Below are 18,397 nucleotides of genomic sequence, written 5' to 3'. Positions count from 1 at the left end.
CATCTGAACAACAGACACCTTGTTGTCTAAAAACCCACACTTAAAAATTATTCATGAACAAAGTCTCTAAGGTATTTAAAAGAGGAAATAATAATTTCCTTTCAGTTAAAAATAAATGCTGTATTCTTGTTTGTTTGTTTTCTGGGGAACTCTCAAGGCAACACAAAGGGCCATGCTCCTGAAAAACCACAAATAAAGACAAGACAGCAATTACCCTTGTGTGGACACAAACAAGTCTTTATTCTCTTGAAATAGGTGTGTTTGGTGCTACCAATTCAAGTTAGACCTACAGTGGTAGTCTATGTAGAAGATATTTCAAAGTGATTTATGGAACTTTTCACCCCAGAAGTTATTTCCTATTAATGCAGCACATGTATGCACGTGCTCTCTCTCTCTCTCTCTCTCTCTCTCTCTCTCTCTCTCTCTCTCTCTCTCTCTCTCTCACACACACACACACACAGCGAGAACGAGAGCGAGACAGAGACAGAGAAAGAGACACAAAAGCAAGCTTCTTTCTTTATGACTGTTTCCAGATATAGATCTCTGTAGGTTACAGTTTTTCTGTCTTTTATGGAGCCTTGATTACAATATAAAGTACTTTAAAAAACCCCACAGAGTACATGTGAGATGAACATGCCTCTGTGAGTGTGAGAGAAGGAGTGATGGACAGAGAAGCAGAGCACACAAACTCGGACTAGGTATTTCAGTTTTTATTGCAAAATGAACAAGTCAGAGGCTGTCTTGGTGACGATTGGGAAATACAGCTCTAAAAAGATCACAGCCCTGATCATCTGCAGGTCTGTGTGGCTAAAAGCTCAACCGTCATGGCTTGCTAAATGTTGGACTCAGAGTGACCTCTTGTGGCCCCAACACCCACCCACTCCCACACACCTGTACCCTACACCGCCCTCTCATTCTTAATTTCCCCTCACCACTACCTCTTGGGATCCAAAACCCAAGAACATTCTTCATTGTCTGGGGTGGGTGTTATCAGACCCTGAAGAAATCCCAACACTCCTATTTAGGGGTAAACAGAGCTTGGATAAAGCATTAGAATCAGATAAACAGAAAGACTAACAAGCAACAAACAATGGAGAAACAGTGCTTGCTGTTAAACAGAAGAGCGGAGGCCACAGGGGTCGTGACTGTAGAGCGCCTGGCTGAAAGTCTTTTTACTGTCATCAACTATACTAACGTTTCTGTGGTTTTTTGTTTTTCAAAAACAAGCTCATGTTGAAAAATCACCCGAGATACACTGCCGCAGCAGCAAGAACCCTCCTGCCGAAAAAACACTTCCCCTGAGTGCACATCTGCCTTGCTAACTGCGGTTCTTCCCACCATCTGATATCTAACAATGATGTTAACACAATGTTAGTGCTGGAGATTGGAGATTTGAGAAATTGGTTGGGTATTTTCCACAAGGCATGGTGCACATGTCGCTAAAGTCAGAAAGATGATTTTAAGGGACATGTGAGTACTTATCCTCTTAACAGTTATGCACTGATTTTAATATGTATTATAAAAAATACCACTAGCACACCAGAAACTGGACTCAGCAGCACCACTTAGGATAAGCTCCTTACCAAGCTCCAAGGCCGGGGTCTCATTAGATGCTCTCTGGGCCAACCGGTTAGCCCGTGAGAATCATCGACACTGATGATTCCCAGACTTGGGAAAATGGGTCTCTGATGCCACCCTGGGCTGGTGGCTCCTGCCAATATCGGACCTAGGCAGCCCTCTGAGGATGAAGATTTTCTCAAAGCACCCAGCATTGGGGCTTCAGCAATAGGTCTCCTTTCTCAAATCAGATCCATTACCCAGGATTTTGAAACATTTAATAATAATAAAAAAAAATCTGGCATTTTAAAAGTTAGGTTTACAAACTTGACACATTCTTAATATTAGCATTTATCTATTTATACATTGTCTAAGAAAATAAGGTCTATGAAGACATCAACAAGATCTTTAAGAGTTCATTATAACTATAGTGCTTTGCAAATAAGTATTCGGTTTAATTTTAACAAACCACTGTGAGCAAAATTTAACTAAGTATATAAAAACATTAGTTAAATACAATTCTCTGGAAATATACATTATACCTACAGCTGCTTTTACAGTGAGATTCTTCCCTCCCTCCCCCTTAATTCTCTAAATGGCAAATCACTGAATTGTTCTGGATCTCCAAGCTATAAAACTGAAATATGTGTTTCCAGCGTAGCAGATGGTGACCAGGAAGGCGAAGAACTGGAGAAAACAAATAACAGAAAGGGGGTTTAGGGTACCTTCTAATTAGCAAAAATTATCATTTCACCTTCATTGAATCGTGCATTCACAGCATCCTTTTACTCCAGGCTTTCTCATTTAAAACTGCTTTATGGGTTCAATTACCTTCTTTCTGAAACAATTTCTGGCTATGTTGCTTTTCTTTTTGGAATATATCTGCAAAGCCTGTAGTTTTGCTCAAATGACCCCAGAGTGCTTGCTTAGGTGTGAATATGGTGGTGTGCATCTGAGAACAGCGCGTGTATTTCTAATTTAGTACCATGGCCCCCCCACCCCTTATCTGCAGGGGATCCATTCCGAGACCCCAAGTGGATGCCTGAAACCATGAAAAGTACTGAATCCTATCTATACTGTGTTTATTTTTATATATACATACCTATGATAAAGTTTAATTTATAAATTAGGCACAGTTAAGAGATTCACAATAATAATAAAATAGAACAGTTACAACAATATACTATAATAAAGTTATGTGAATGTGCTCGCTTGCTCTCTCTCTCTCTCTCTGATAACTGAGAAGGCTACTGACTAATGGCCGGGGAGCCTACACAGTGTAGATGTGCTGGACAAAAGGATGATTTACCCCTAGGCAGGACGGAGTGAGATGGGGCAAGATTTCATCACCATACTCAGAATGGTGTGCAATTTAAAACTTATGAATTGTTTATTTCTGGAATCTTCCATTTAGTATTTTCAGACCGTGGTTCACCACGAGTAACTGAAACTACAGAAAGCAAAACCACGGATAACGGAGGAATTACTGCATAGGCAATTTTAGACTGGGACTTAACCTCAGGTTGCCACAGGGCCAATTAACATAAATGAGTCGAGTGGGCAGGAGGAAGTGATGAGCCCACATAGGGTGTGTGGTATGAATGGTGAGTGAGAAAATGCAGCTCCCTCTGAAGCGGCAGCCACTGCCCAGTTCCCACTGATTCTTACTGTGTGTTAACTTAAGCCCATTGCTGCCAAAGCTTGTGATTTTTACTCTCGTCGTACTCTAACTTTAAATAGAGATTCTGAAATACAAGGATATAATGAAAACCCATGGAGTATCAATCAGCTTTAGCATTATCATTTTGGCATTCCTGTCTAACCGTTCCCCTCCCCTGCAACACTTCTGCAGATGGAACATTTTAAGGCCAATATCAAAGAAACTTTTAAGATCATGTAGTTTTTTAAATTAGAAAAACAATACATGCTTATGGCTTAAAATGCAAACGCTACAGAAGCCACTCATTCCGTACTCCTCATCCAGTCACAGTCCTGGAAGGAAACTCTGTCGGTGTGTATTTTTCTAAGCATTCTCAAATGCATAAACAAACATTTCCACTAAAAAAAAAAAAAATAGAATCGTAATTGTAGTGTGCTCATTTTCTGCAACTCTTTCCCCACTCAAATTGGAGGCGGTAGAATTATTCTTAGAATGCCTCAAATATTTTTCTCTCTCCAATACTTACTTTGTTCCAGCCACCTGGCTTTCGCTCAAGTAGCCCTTTCAGCCTCTTTCCACGTCAGCCAACAGCAGGCCCCACCAATTTATGATGCTTTCAAACCAAGAAGCTAATTGCCAATGTGTCACTCCTACAGGTGCTGCCTTTTCCTGCAGATAACTTTGTCCCTCTGATCCCGGAGGGCCTCAGGGAGGAAGGAGAAGCCCATGGGGGACGAGAGGGCTCACTCACCGAGGAGGCCGCCCAGCTGTTGAAGTTGTGGCCGTCCCTCTCTGGGGAGACGGAAGTTGCATCCACAATGGCAGCTGAGAGGTATAAGACGAAGGCACTGCCGTTAAAGCACAGACCCTGGAGGAGACAAGGGAGCGGCATGTTCAGGGCGCGTGGGAAGGTCTGGGCACTTCCAAACCTCAGAAGTGACCGGAACTGCACCCTGGGTGTGGTTAGGAGCCCATCTGGACAGTTGGGGGGAGGGTATGGGATGAGGGCTGTGAGAAGGCAGCTCATCAGTGTTTGGGGCGGAGAGGGTTATACACCAGCTCGGACACAGCAAACCCTGACACCCCCTCCTTTCCCGCCAGGTCACCGAGGCTGCACATTGCCCCTTCAGCCTCCTTGTTTCCCTCAGTTTGCTCTTGATCCTTGTTTCATCCTGATTTCAGCCATGGCGACATTCTGGCTGAGGAAGGAAGGCTACGAAAGGGGCCAGCAGTGAGATCGGCCCGGCCCCTGCTCCCCAGCGGCAAGGGCGGCCCTTCAGGCCTGCCGCGGGCACCGAGTCGGGAGACAGCTTTTCCCAAAGCGGGCCCAGCTGATTTTCTGACCCCTCACCCTAGGCACAGAAGGACATTTAAGTGAGCTCCTCAGCCTGCTGCAAATCCTTAAAAATGAAAAGGAGATTATACATATTAATAGAGCCCTTTGAGAACTAATCTTACTCTTGGCTTCCCCTTAATTTTTTCCTATTCTTAGAGAAGAGAGGTATGTAAATCTAAGCAGGTATTGGGTTTTCAGTTTTATTTAAACTCTAGGAAACCATACTCTGAAATGTGCAAAGCTTAGTCCTGTCTGAATAAGGGAGAGGGGTGGGAGTTGGGTGGGGGTTAAAAATCAATGCTTCACACAGGTAGGAAGAGGGGTGACTGTTGGAAGTAGGTCCCCTAAGGGCCAACATCTATCCCTCAGTAATTCAGAGACCCGGGGATGGGTAGAGGAAAAGGGAGGTGGCAATATCTCTTCCTTCTCAGAGGAAAAAAGGCACACAGAATTTTCCAGATTCAAGCTCCCACATTCTGAGGTGGGTTGTGTATCTCTGTTGCTATCTCTACACTTTCCTCACATTGTTCCTGGGTTTGGGCGATTCACCTGTAAGGGAAGGGTCAGTCTCAGGGTTCAGGCCACCCACGATGCTCATCTGCCTTTAGAAATGTGTCCTCAGAAAGCTCTGGTTTCTTTTGATGACTCAGTATTCTTGTTGGTTGTAGGTTTCTTTTTTGTCTAGAAACACAGCTGTGTGTTTTAACAACTTTACTTTTTTTTTTTTAATTGCACATTACCTCTATAGTTTTGCACCTTTGCTACTTTGCCAAGGAAAGGACTTGTTGCCTTTTTAAAATGCAGGAACAGTTTAACGTAGTTACCTCTGAGGAATGGAAGACTTTTGTTTTTGTTTTGTATCCTTTTCCAGGTAGGGGTTAAACTTATTTCTCTTTAGTAAACTAGCAATGTATTACTTTTGAAGCATTAAAATGCTTCTTTAAAAAAAAAAAAAGGTAATGCACATTCATAGCTAACTAAACAACATCCAATCCAAACGTAACAATCTGGAGTAAAAACTCAGTGTCTTCCTTTCCACATCAACCTCTTCCTCTGCGGAAAAGGCAAACAATTCTTATACAAATGAAGCCATATAGTTATGCAACTCCCCCTTCTCCCTCCCCTGCCCCTACACTTAGAAAGATACCAAGGGGATCTTTTGTCAGTCCAAAGAGACTGACCTCATTTCTTCTCACAGAGCTAACACCTCACAGTTTGACTTTTCCCCAACTGACAGACATTTTGAGATTCCTAGCGTTTCTTAGGATTAGAAATGCTACCGTAATGAACATCTTTGAATGTGAGTATGGGGGCACTGAGGCATGTCCAGTTCCCCCTACGAGGGATCCAGATGAATGAGAGAACATTCAGAGAACCTAACGTGGCCGGCATGCTCTCACACAGGTCCTGGCCCACGCAGCCGTGTGAACGGAGGCGCCGGAGAGAAAATGGGGAGACTCCCTGACTATGTGACCTGTGAACTCTGAGTAGATGGCCCTGCCCCTTATTGTTTTTTTAAGGAAATAAGAAACTCCTATTTCTCCTGGAGAGAAGTGGGGAAGAGGGTGGTAGAGAGGCAGGTAGGCGGCCGAGCATATGCCACCCCACTGGGGGCCTTGATGGCTTGTCTCACCCAATCAGTTGAAGGCTGAATAGAACAAAAAGGTGGAGCCTCCCAGGAGTCAGAGGGAACTGCTCCTGCCTGACTGCTTTGAGCTGGGACATCAATTTTCTTTTCTGCCTTTGAACTTGAAAGGAAACAGAGTCTTCTTGCCTCTTGACCCTTCCAGCCTTTGGCCTAAAATTTACTTATGCGATCAACTCTCCAGGTTCTCAGGCCTTTTGACTCACATTGGAACTACACCACTGGCTCTCCTGGGTCTGCAGCTTGCTGATGCAGATCCTGGGACTTCTCAGCCTCCATAAGCACATGACCCAATTCCTTATAATAAATCACACACACACACACACACACACACACACACACACGCACACACACCTTATTGCTTGTGCTTCTCTAGACAACTCTAACACAGAATTTGGCACCAAGAGCGGGCTAGACAAATTTTGGAACCAGGGGTGGAGTGCTACTGTAATAAATACTGAAAAATATGGAATGGCTTTGGGACTGGATAATGAGTAGAGGTACGTGCTAGAAATATGGATGTTAACAGGGATCCCGGTGAGCTGGAGAGAAGTTCCATCTTCTTAGAAAATGCATAAATAATCATGAACAGAAAAAATATGGTAAAAATATGGATGTTAAAGGCCATTGTGCTGGAGGTCTCAGGAATATATAACTGAAAACTAGAGGAAGGATGATCTTCCTTATGAAGTGGGGAAGACCTTGGCCAAACTGTGTTCTAGTGTTCTGTGGCAGGTAGAACTTGCAAGCTATGAAATCGGCTATTTAGCAGAGGAGGTTTTTAAGTAAAGTGTTAAAGGGTCCTCCTGACTGCTTATAGTAAAATTGGCCACAGGAGGACTAAATTCCATCCTACCTAGTGGACAATGGACAATAAGAACACCCCTGGCTTCCTTACCACTGTAGTCCACGGCACCTGGGGAATCCTGGTGTAGGTCATTGTTATGTAGATGATGAGGAAGAAGACGGTGAGGACCCAGTAAAATACAGCTACGAACATGACCCAGCCAAATGCAGGGACAAGGAAGTACTCAGTTCCAGCGATAAGTGTCCATACCAGCAGTCCCAGAACCTGTAAAATGATAGATAGTGGGGGAAAAAAAGGAGAAAGGAGAAAATAAAAAGAAGTGAGAACAGAGAAAAAAATCATTATTGAGTGTCAATTACAGCTATCATTCATATATACACATATACATGACTTACAAATATAATAGGGGCTGCAAACTCACGTGCCGAAAAATGCCAGGAAGGTAAAATAAATGAATAAAGTAGGCTGGGCAGAGACCATGGCAAACAGGAAAAACTATGCCTTGTTTTAAGAGGCAGTCTCTACTCAGTTCCAGCCAATTGCTGTGGGCTATTTTGCTTCCCCACCCTCCACCCAGGAGAACAAAGAAACTCAAGTCTCTACGTGATAATTTTGATTGTTAAATGTTAGCACTAACAAGAGTTTTAAAACATCATGAGGGGCAAAGCAACACACATCTGTAACTGGAATTTGCTCATAGGCTGATACCTGTCAAGCGAACAAGACGGAAGATCAACTCAAGGTGGTCCCTGGACTGATCTGCTCTGGAGGGATGAATCTCTGAGGACTCCCCACCTGCTACAGCTGCCTTCCTCGCAGGTGACAGATGAACATGGGGCCTGAGAAAGCTCTCAGAAGGGAGGATGAGCAAGGGCCCAGTCCAGACATGGCACTTAGCATTTTAACATGAGCTACACATTTATCCAGCAACAGCTATCAACTCTTCACCACTGCCGATGAGCAAGACCGAACCCAAAGCCAAATCAGTGTCACCACTGACTAAAGGAGGACTTCATCAAGGGAAAAAACCTGATCTAAATCATACACGTGCTTAGTCCTAAACAGAAGAAAGCCAGAGCAAGGCATGCATCTCACATCCCAGCACCTTTCCAGGACCAGGAAGACTGTTCCTAAGCCATGAAAAAGTTCATATCTACACTATAGCTCCAGGAGACAGCATTGGGAGTCCAGGGTGGGTCTGGCTGCAAATTCTGGCCTGCTGTGTGATTCAGGACAAGTAATTTCATTTCCGTTTTAGCTTTCTGCATGACGTATAAAACAAAGTACTAAAGTAATTTGAACTGCAAAGCTAGAATGGTAGCTTTCACTCATTTATTTAGCAATTGAGAGCACCTAAAATATGTCACCTTCTTGCTATCAGGTCCTGAGGGCAGAGTGGGGCACGAATGGAACAGACCTTGCTCGTATGCAACTTAAAAGTCCGTTGGGGGGACATCGCTGAATAATTTCAATTATGGAAAAATGCTATCGAGGAAAATAAAGGCTGTGATAAGGGTCTATTACAGGGAGACAGAACCTTGTTGGCAGCATGGGAAGTGTCAGGGAAAGCCACGTGAAGGACAGCCCGCAGATGGAGTAAGAGCTAGCGAGGCAGGCGGGAAGGTGACATTCTAGTCAGAGCATGGCGCGGGCAAAGGTCTGGAAGGGGAAAGGATTTCTGCCTTCCAGAACCTGTAAGAAAGTGTAGTACATAGGACATTGGTGCAAAATGTGGGAGAGGCTGGGGAGGGCCCAGGATGCCCAAGGATTTTGTGTTTTGTCCTGAGGACGGTGGGAAGGTTTTGAGCAAGGCGATGATAAGACCAGGTTACGTTTTCATAAGATCACTCTGGCTACACGGTGAGAATGGAAGCGTGGAGGGGGAGGGTAGGTGTGAGGGGACCCGTTCAGAGCCTGCTGCAACAATACAGGTGGGAGAAGACGTTATACAGTTGGCTCTCTGTAGCCATAGTTCCAAATCTGGGGATTCAACCAATGGTGCATCAGAAAAAAAAAAAAAAAAAAGGGAGAAAGGGGTGAAGGGTTAAAGAAGTACAAATTGGTAGTTGATAGACATTCATGGGGATGGGGAGCATGGCAGACGGAATGCAGTTAGTACTAACGTAACGGCTAGGCGGAGAGCCAGAGGAGAAAAAGAGCAATTAGGGGGATTGTTTTATAAACCATATAAATGTCTAACTAAGGTAGTGTATACCTGAAAATAATAATAAGATGGAATTGAAAAAAAGTTCCATTGTTGCTGATGTGTACTGTGTGTACTGTGATGATTGAGTCTGTACTGGACATGTACACAATTTTCCCTTGTCATTATTCTTTAAACAATACAGCCTAACAACTGTTTACACATCATTTATATTGTATTAGATATTATAAGTAATCTAGAGATGATTTAAAGTATATGAGAGGATGTGCATGGGTTATATGTAAACACTATGCCATTTTATATAAAGGACTTGAGCATCTGCAGATTTTGGTACCTGTGGGCATCCTAGAACCAACCTCCCAAAGACACTAAGGGACAACTGTATCCAAGACCAATATAGTAGCAGTGAATGTTGAGGAAGGACTGAATTCAAGATAACTTTCAGAAACAGACAGGACTTTAATAGATTTAATAGATTAGATTAGGAAAAAGCGGAATGACCCCAGGCCTCTAAAAAGATTTACAAAGTGGATTAGCATGTCCTTTTCTCAACAGGAACAATGAAAGAGAAACAGCTTTAAGGGGCTGATCTGATCGACAGGTCACGAGTTTGGTTTTCAACGAGTTTGGTTTTCAACCGACTCAGTCTGGGGCAGCCGGGGACCTCCAGAGAGGAACTGGAAGTGGACACTGCAGGGAGGAGCGGTCAGGCTCCTCTTTAAGAAGAAGACACTGAAGATCACTCAGCCCTTGCACAGGTTTCCAAGGGACATTTTAAACTGCTCGCTGGGAGAAGCCCACATCTCTGTCAGTTTAGAGGCCTGTGCTGGGGAGCAGGGAACAAAGTCTGAATGTTGCTGTTTCTCTACTTTAGAGGTGAAAATTGATGTTCTTTCACCTGCTAGACATTGCACATGAACTCCAAAGAAATGCTTAATGGAGATGCAGTCTTGTGCTTACATCTGTAACAACATAATTTATTGAAAGTGAAGATACACAAAATGGGCAGAACTCCAGAAAATGCTGAGCCTCATGCTAATGGGGTTCTGGGACCTGAGTTCACCGTAACTGGCAGGTAATCTATACACGTCTATTTAACATGCCATTGGATCAGTAAGACGGGTCATGGATGTAACCCGACATGGCAGGGTCTGAAAACAACATCGCGGGCTTCTTGATTAAAACCGAAAGGGTCAGCACGGCCCTTTGCTGATGATTCACACAGGAAACATAACCATTCACAAAGAGGCACTGCAAATGGGGTTCGAGTGACCCTCCAGGGGAGTGCAAGGGTTTAAGAGTTTCCAGCACACGCTCGTGTCCAGCTAAACAGGCTCAGCTAAAAGCTCTTGGCTCCGAATGTGAAACCGTTTTTCATTATTAAAGCAAGTGGAGTCCACTGTCTAGAGATGCTTTGTCTAATGTGCTAGCAGTGGTCATCTGTTACACACAAGGACAATATCATTAGCTGAGCCATTTCTCAAAGATCAGGAGTACATGACCCATGAACTCACCAGCTAATACAGTAAAGAGGATGTCTCCGTTAAAAAAAGAATTGTTCTACCCAAGCGAATTTCCTATGTAACTGAACAATAGCTAGGAACAAAGCTTTTGTCTCTCACTGTAACCAATATTGATGAAAATCACTCTAGGAAGATATTACTCATCTCCTACTGTGTGTGTATATGTATGTGTGCGTCTTTAAGACAAAGTCTAGATCTTTATTTGCTTAGACAACAAAAATACTGTTTTTCCATTGATAAGCATTTTCTTAGGCTAAGACTCCTTTTGAACAGTAAACCTAAGACTTAATAAAATTTCAAAAGTGATAATACAGGTAAAAATAAACACAGAGGTATATAATATATATAAATTAAGCAAAGACATGAAACACCCATTTACCAGCTGTAAATTCTCAAGAGAAAACAACATAAAAATTTCCTATCCGCCCTTCTTAACTCCTTTCTCTTCCAGTTATAAGTACCACCTGTACATCCTTCTTTTCTCTTTTAAAAATATGGACCACTCTGTACTTGGTGCCCATAACTTGTTTCTTTCACTCAGCAGCACCATGAAGGACCTGTTTCCATGCTACGATGCACAGACCTACGCCGACTTTAACAGTTGTTCAAGTTTCCATAATTCTTGTTCCCAGTTCCCTACCGAGAGAAATTTAAGTTGTCTCCTTTATGTTTGTACAAAAATTCCTAGGGAACACTCTTCTATGATATACCTCTGCATACCTGAAATCCAGGATAGATTCCTACAAGTGAAATTGCTAGGATACTTTTAGCTTTAGAGGTGCTGCCAAAGTACTCGTCCAAAACCTTCTCTTAGTTTATCCTGTCATTGGTGTAACCATGCTCTTCCCTTCCACCCTCAGTAAATTCCCATGAGTTACATGATTAAAACCCCAATTAAAAAAATGTTTCGCCTTTCACTGCTTTATTGACATACAGCATAGAGAAAAGTGTACAAATCCTCAGCAAACAGTTTGATGAATTTTCTTGCGATGAACAAACCCAGGTAACCCGCAGCCACGTCGAGAAACCGAGCATGACCGGCACCTTCGGGAAGCTCCATCCCCGCTTCTTGTTACTCCTTCTCTCCCAGAGGAGTGACGACTCCCCTGCCATCTATCATGCTAGATTACTGGTGCTGGTTTTTGAACTTTGTACAAATGGGATCTTAGAGTATGTACTTTTATGTTTGGTCTCACGCAATACTGTGAGATTCATCCACGACACTGAGTGTTCATTCATTCTCCTGGCTATGCTGCAACGGTTCTCAATCAGGAGTGAGTATCAGAACCACCCAAAAGGGTTTGTTAACCCACAGATGGGTGGGCCCCACCCCCCAGAGTTTATGATTCAGTAGGTCTAGGATGAGATCTGAGAATCTGCATTTCTAACAAGTTCCCAGGTGATGCTGATGCTGCTGGTCCAGGGGCCACACATTAAGAACCACTGATACAGCATTCTTGGTTTCAGTTTGCATTTCCTTGGTGAGAGGCGAGGAGGATGGTAGAGCATCTTTTTAAATGCTTATTAGCTACGCCCAGTTCTTTTCCTTATTTACTGACAAGTTTTTAAAAAATCGCTTTCTTCCCGATTTATAGAAATCTTCACATGAGAGGGATAGTAACTAAGTACATGTATGGCAACATTTTCCCCATCCAACTTTGTTTTCTAACTTCATAGGGTCTTTTGTGATGTGGAAGTTTAAAGTTTTTCCATAGTTAATCGATGGCACCTTCTTCTATTCTGATCTGCTTAGAAAGGTCTTCCTCAACACAAGATTGGAAAAATATTCTATTTTTTCTTTATAGTTTTGTATGTATGGTTAGATCTTCACTCTAACCTGAGTTGATTTCTATGTATGCAGTGAGAAAAGGCTAATTTTATTTTTTTCCATTATCAACTATTGGCGACATCCCATAGACTGGACTGGTTTCTGGAGTCTTTCCTCTGTTATCCTTGTCTGTGCTGACTGCTGTGCCAGGGCCCACGACTGCAGCTTCAGCACGTATTTTTAGGCTTCTGGGTAAAGATGTGAAACCGAACACATGAATCTAATTTGCTCCTTCCCAAAAACCCTTCTAAAAGTATCATGAGCATGGGATAATAGAAAAGGAGACAAAGATGACACATTTTTTGGACGCGTGGATGAAGGATAACGGACTTAGTCACTGTGAGAAAGCTAAATTCTAACTTAGCTGGTTGACAGGGAAAGTAAAGAACCACACGAAGCTCACTGCAACGTCTGAAAAGATCCGGGTACCTCTGGGGCTTAGAGTGAATCATGGGGTAGATGGGATGTCTTGAATAAGTAGGATTTTTTGAAAGCTGTTTGAAAGTAGCTATATCCTTACCTTCTGCCCTATTCCATGCTGCTGGGTGACTCCCCACCTCTGTCCTTAGTCTGAAAGTGTATTCTCTATGTCAAGATTCTTCAGCCCCCCGGTCCCATTAACATTGGGGCCAATAATTCTTGGTTGTGTTGTGCATTGCTGGATGCTTAGCAGCATCCCTGGCCTCTACCTACTAGAGGCCAGCCAGCAGCAAGCCTCCCGGTCCCCCTCTTAATGACAATCAAAACTGTCTCCAGAAATTGCCAAGTGTTTCCTGGAAGGCAACATCACCTTCAGTTGAGAGCCACTCTAAAGAAGATAAAACAAAATGCAGGGTCTCTGGATTGAGGGACACAGTCGAAAGTTTGAGTGTCACACTGAAAATGAGAGGCTTAAATGACAATTCAGGAGGAAGACGTCCCCACCCTTCCGACCCCTAACCTTTCCCCTCTACTGGGTCTTAAAATACTGGCAGCCAAGCCTTCACTGGCACAAAAACAAAGACCCACAGATAAGACCCGGGGGCTTCCCAGACACACAGCTCAGCCCAGTCAATCTACGATGAAATTTAAAGTTGATAAGCCACACCTGTGTGCTCAGAGCCTCTGAACAGCTTTGTACTCTTAAAAAAAGTATGTAGACAACCAGGGTTACCAGATCTATGATGAAACCAAAGCCTGTATGACAGGGCAGAAAGCTGATACCAAAACACAAACTGGAAGAAAGTAACTTTGAAGAGGGAGGAAAAACGACAACAACAAAAAAACCATGTCAAAAAAAATAGGTATCCTCGGGGAGAAAAGATATTACAATTGGGAAACAAACACAAAAAGGAGGTTACGAGGACAAAAATAATCCTTCCGAAGCAAAATTAGCTTTTGAAATTAAAAACTCGATAGAAATGTTACATGATTAAATTGAGAAAACCTTCTAGAAAAGACAGCTAAAAGACAAAAAGATGAAAAAACAGGAGAGATGCAGTAAGAAAGTTAGAGGACAGGCTCAGGAGGTTAAACATCTAATCAATAATCAATAAGTTCCAGGAATAGAGACTGGAGTTTCTCACTCTCTCTCCTTCCCTCCCTCCCTCCCTCCCTCCCCACAAACACACAACATGCACGTCAGCACACAGAAAGAAGGCAGCTGTCTGCAACCCAGGGACAAAGGCCTCGCCAGACACCAACCTTGCTGGCACCTTGACCTTGGGCTTCCAGCCTCCAGAACTGTGAGAAATAAATTCCTGTGGTTTAAGCCACCCAGTCTACAGTATCTTATGGCAGCCCAAGCTAAGACAGATGGCAACGGTAAGTTACCAGTTAGCATGTAAAAGTGAATCAGAAGGTGGCGGCACACATATTATTGATAACTTCGAATACTGAGCAAAGCCAGAGGTGTCTCGAGTGGCTGTCTCTGGGGAGGGAGATCTCTGGAGAGGGAGAATGGGGGTGAGAACTGCCGTTTGCTATAAGCCTTTTAGTTCTACAGGTATTTGGCCACCCTACTGATCTCGGTTGATTCCCTAGAATTTCCCGGCTAAGATACTTGAAATAATGGTAGCTTTGATGCTTTCCAATATCTATAGCACTTGTTTCTTTTCTTGTATTACTGCATTAACTAGACTCTCCAGAACCATCTTCCAGAACACAAGTGATAGTGAACATCCTTATTTTATTCTTCTTGTTTATTGTTCATTTTGATGTCTAACATTAGTACGTCTGTTAGGATAGTCGATGAATAGTCGATGAATACCCTTTATAAAGCTAAAGATTTCTATTTTTTAGTGAACTACAAAGTTTCTTCTCTGATTTCCTTCCCGAACAACAAGGTAATGAGCTCAGTCAAGTGCATTTTCTGTATCTCTCTTTTACAATTAAGTATAGTGCTCATAACACAGCTAAACCTTTTGATGACCCAGGGTCATCACAAACATCAAATATTTCCGTTACTGCCTTGTGCTGTGGAACCAGATTGCTTGCCCCTTCTCTGAATGGTACCAGATATCTCAGTTTTTCTATGAAGAAACTTTTAAAACTGAAAATCATCAACAGTTGCCCCTTGAGGCTCCCAGTGAGCTGATTCCAACAGCCCTCTCCTGCCCTTTGTGCATACGAACCCACAAACATCTTTATTCTAGTATCCTACAAAGTAAACGGATGTCTTGGATTTTTAAAAATCGTACCGAAAGACAATATGTTTGTTTGTGAAGTCAAGTCCGTGTAGCTTTGTCAAGTCTATGAGCTTTGTGACAACTATCCCGCTGTTCAGAGGAATTACCCGATGGGGGTGTGAAGGGGTCTCATTTAGTCAAGCGTCTACTGAGCTATTAGGATGAGCCAGGGGTTTTTCTAGGCACTGTTGGCGGAAATACTATACTGCTATAGCACAGAGGCTGGCTGATTTATTTCTGACTTTAACCTCAACTGGCAAGAGCATAACTGCACCTGTATGCCGACCTTGAAATAGACAGGTGTCTTTTGATGATTAACCAGGCTACCCTCGGAGCACTGTACCAGCTGTTCCCAGCTGGCTTTGCCCAGACCGGCTGTGTTGTTCCAAATGTGAGCTCAGCACAGCTATGAATTACCTCATGGGGCTTTAAATCACTTACCATTTTAATTCCTAGCAATGAAGTGGCATTAGGGAACAGGTATTGTAGATTTACTCTTTTGTGCCCTGTAATGAGGGAACCAAACAATTTTATCATGCCTGGCTGCTCCTCCCGTTTTGAAATATGTTTAATATTACACACGTGGAGCAACATTCATTCATTCATTCATTCAAAAATACCATTGAGTTCTCACTGACAGTGCAACACTAGGGGGAAGCAGAGATGGTCTTTGCCCCTGGAGAAGGTACATCAATAAACGGGTGACTGGGAGTTAGCCCGGCAAAATATGCATGGTGAAGGGAATGCTAAGACCTGAGATCTGCTGACCTGAGTTTCCCACAATTAAATGATTCAATGTACAATACAAAGGCTACCTGGTCTGTTAGAAAGACCAAGGCTCTGAATTCTTTCCAGCTGTGCGACTGCAACTTTAATTTTTAACCAATATTTATCAAGCACTGACTACGTGTTCAAGCCCCAGGTAACAGTAATACCATAATATCTATTACAGAATAAGTAGCGTTTCACATGCCTTACCTCTTTTAATCCCATAGCTGCCCTCTGAAATAATTTTTATCATGACCATTTTACAGGGAAACTGAGGCACAGTACATTAAATAACTCAGTCCAAGCTTTTAGCTACTATGCTACACAACATTATATCATGGCCCCAAATTATTTAACTTTTCTGTTCCTCGGTTTCTTCAGTACGGCGACATGTATTTTCTAAAATCCACATGATGAGACAATATGCTCTATAAATGACAGTTTCTACTGGGATTAGTAACGGCAGAGACAGAGCGGTTTGGCAGATCACAAACCTGCCTGGGAGGAACGGCCCCGTGCAGTGCTGAGGAGGCTGGTGTCGGAGAAGGAGAAGCTGGCTTCTGCTCTTTTCACGCTGTGGTGGGGATGCAGCATTACCGAGCATGCCACCAGCCAGCCTCCTCCCAAGTGCAAGTCTCGGCAGAAGCATGTTCTCATAACACTAGCAGATGCCTCGATGCAAACCTAGCCTCGTTTCTGCAAAACAAGATGCCCAGCAGCTGCCCACTGATACCGGGCCACCGGGGAGTGCCATCCTCGGGGTGGCATGGGGCTGATCACTACAAGGCCTTTTTATCTCTTGGTCTCTCATGTGACACCTTGGCTCATAGAGACGACTGAACAAAACAGGGATGGCAACTAATCTTATTTGCTCTGATGGTTTAAACACACAATTCAGAGAGAGTTCTGCTCTTAACACAATGAGTTCCAAAAAATCCTGGAAGAAAGCTGACATAGCACTGAGGATGACATAAGAGCCATCTCAGGTCAGCAAACATGCTCTGAGCACCTGCCACATACCAGACACGATGCCGGGTGCTCAGGGTCCAAAGGTGAGCAAGGTCGAATCCCTGTTCCTGAGGAATTTGCCATCTAGTGTGAGAGGCAAACACAATTCAGTTTGTTCTTCTTCAGCGTGGGGGTTGACAGCTATGGCCCATGGCCACACGCAGCCCACTGTCTGTTTTGCACGGCCCATTCACTTACGTATTATCTATAGCTGCTTTCATGCTACAATGGCAGAGTACATGGCCTTTAGCCATAAAGCCTAAAATATATACTGTCCTTTACAGAAAAAATTTACCCAATCCTGCCGATCATCACACGTGCTCTTTGCACCAGGAAATACACATACATGCATGTGTTAGCTTATATTTTTGTTTCTTGCATTGTTTCAGATAAACCAGATAAGTAATACATTGAGCCAGAGAAGATGATAGGACAGGAGTGTGTACCTCTTCCCCGCACCATCAAGGGACTACAGCATCCTGAAGCTGACTGCTCCCTACACCTGCTGAGCATTTTCTTTCTCGAGTCAGGGAGGAATCTTCAAGCCAATCATCCCCAGGTCCCTCCCGGATCAGTAGCTGTTCTGTTCAGCACGCAGGGTGGCCTTCTTCATTTTTTATCCACTAGAGGGTGGCCAAACACTGCTTATGAAAGATTAAGGCACTACATTCCCCTGTTCAATGGAGAGAGAGCAGAGTTTACCATCTGCCTGGATGAGTTCCTACACTTAAAGCACATTTCACAGAGGTGGCAGGATGTGGAAGAATAAACACGGTCTGGTACTCACCCATGAGAACCAGGGGTTGCCTGGAAACGGATCTGATGAGAAATGTAGTCGGCTAAGATAAGGATTAATTAACACAAAGACGTGGAAGGGCCAATTTAATCCAAGACTTCAGGGGCTCCTCAATGTGCCCGTGCAAATTTTTTACTGAAGTGTGTTTAACACTCTATAGGAGGGATTGTGGTATCGACTGAGCAAACACGTGACCACAGTTCCAATAAGGAACTTTGCCTGTTTGGGACCCCTCCCAATCTGGGAAATGGGGAGAATTGGCTTAGAAAAGCCGCTCTCACACAGGGGTGGGGGCCAGCACCAATGAGGAGCATATCTGAATCCCCTGGGAGATTTCGAACCACTTGGTCTTCCTCTCACTTTCACACATGCCATGAGGTAGGTGACTCCCTCTGGCCCTCACTAACCCATCTCCCAAGTGCCACTGTTGGAGACCCAAGGGTGCTCCAGAGCAGAGCAAAGCTTGAGGCCTAGGTGATGCTAAGAATTTGTGACTTAACCTCGCTCTTGCCTAGGATTTCAGCCTCACATTCGACCATCAACTAGACCTGTGCTGAGACAATACCGCAGGACTCCAGTATTCCCAGTAGGCAATGGAATGGAAATCTGCATACTGGACTGGTTTTCAAATCTGACTA

At 43.6% G+C, this 18,397-nt stretch overlaps 1 protein-coding gene across 1 annotated transcript in view; it reads right to left on the bottom strand.

The window, feature by feature from the left end:
- Positions 1-692: 692 nt before the first annotated feature.
- The window catches only part of CMTM8 (CKLF like MARVEL transmembrane domain containing 8), a 72,537-nt gene continuing 54,832 nt past the window's right edge, over positions 693-18,397 (bottom strand). The window contains exons 2-4 of the mRNA XM_016140763.2: positions 7,097-7,270; positions 3,969-4,085; positions 693-2,244 (exon numbers count right to left, since the gene is read on the bottom strand). Of these exons, the coding sequence (XP_015996249.1) occupies positions 2,161-2,244; positions 3,969-4,085; positions 7,097-7,270 (375 nt within the window). The 3' untranslated portion in view covers positions 693-2,160. The remainder of the gene's footprint in view (positions 2,245-3,968; positions 4,086-7,096; positions 7,271-18,397) is intronic.

The sequence above is a fragment of the Rousettus aegyptiacus genome, unplaced genomic scaffold (assembly GCF_014176215.1).
Source record: "Rousettus aegyptiacus isolate mRouAeg1 unplaced genomic scaffold, mRouAeg1.p scaffold_m13_p_4, whole genome shotgun sequence".
NCBI lineage: Eukaryota > Metazoa > Chordata > Mammalia > Chiroptera > Pteropodidae > Rousettus > Rousettus aegyptiacus.
The sequence above is the reverse complement of the archived record's forward strand: the minus strand, read 5'-3'. Positions and strand labels throughout refer to the sequence as shown.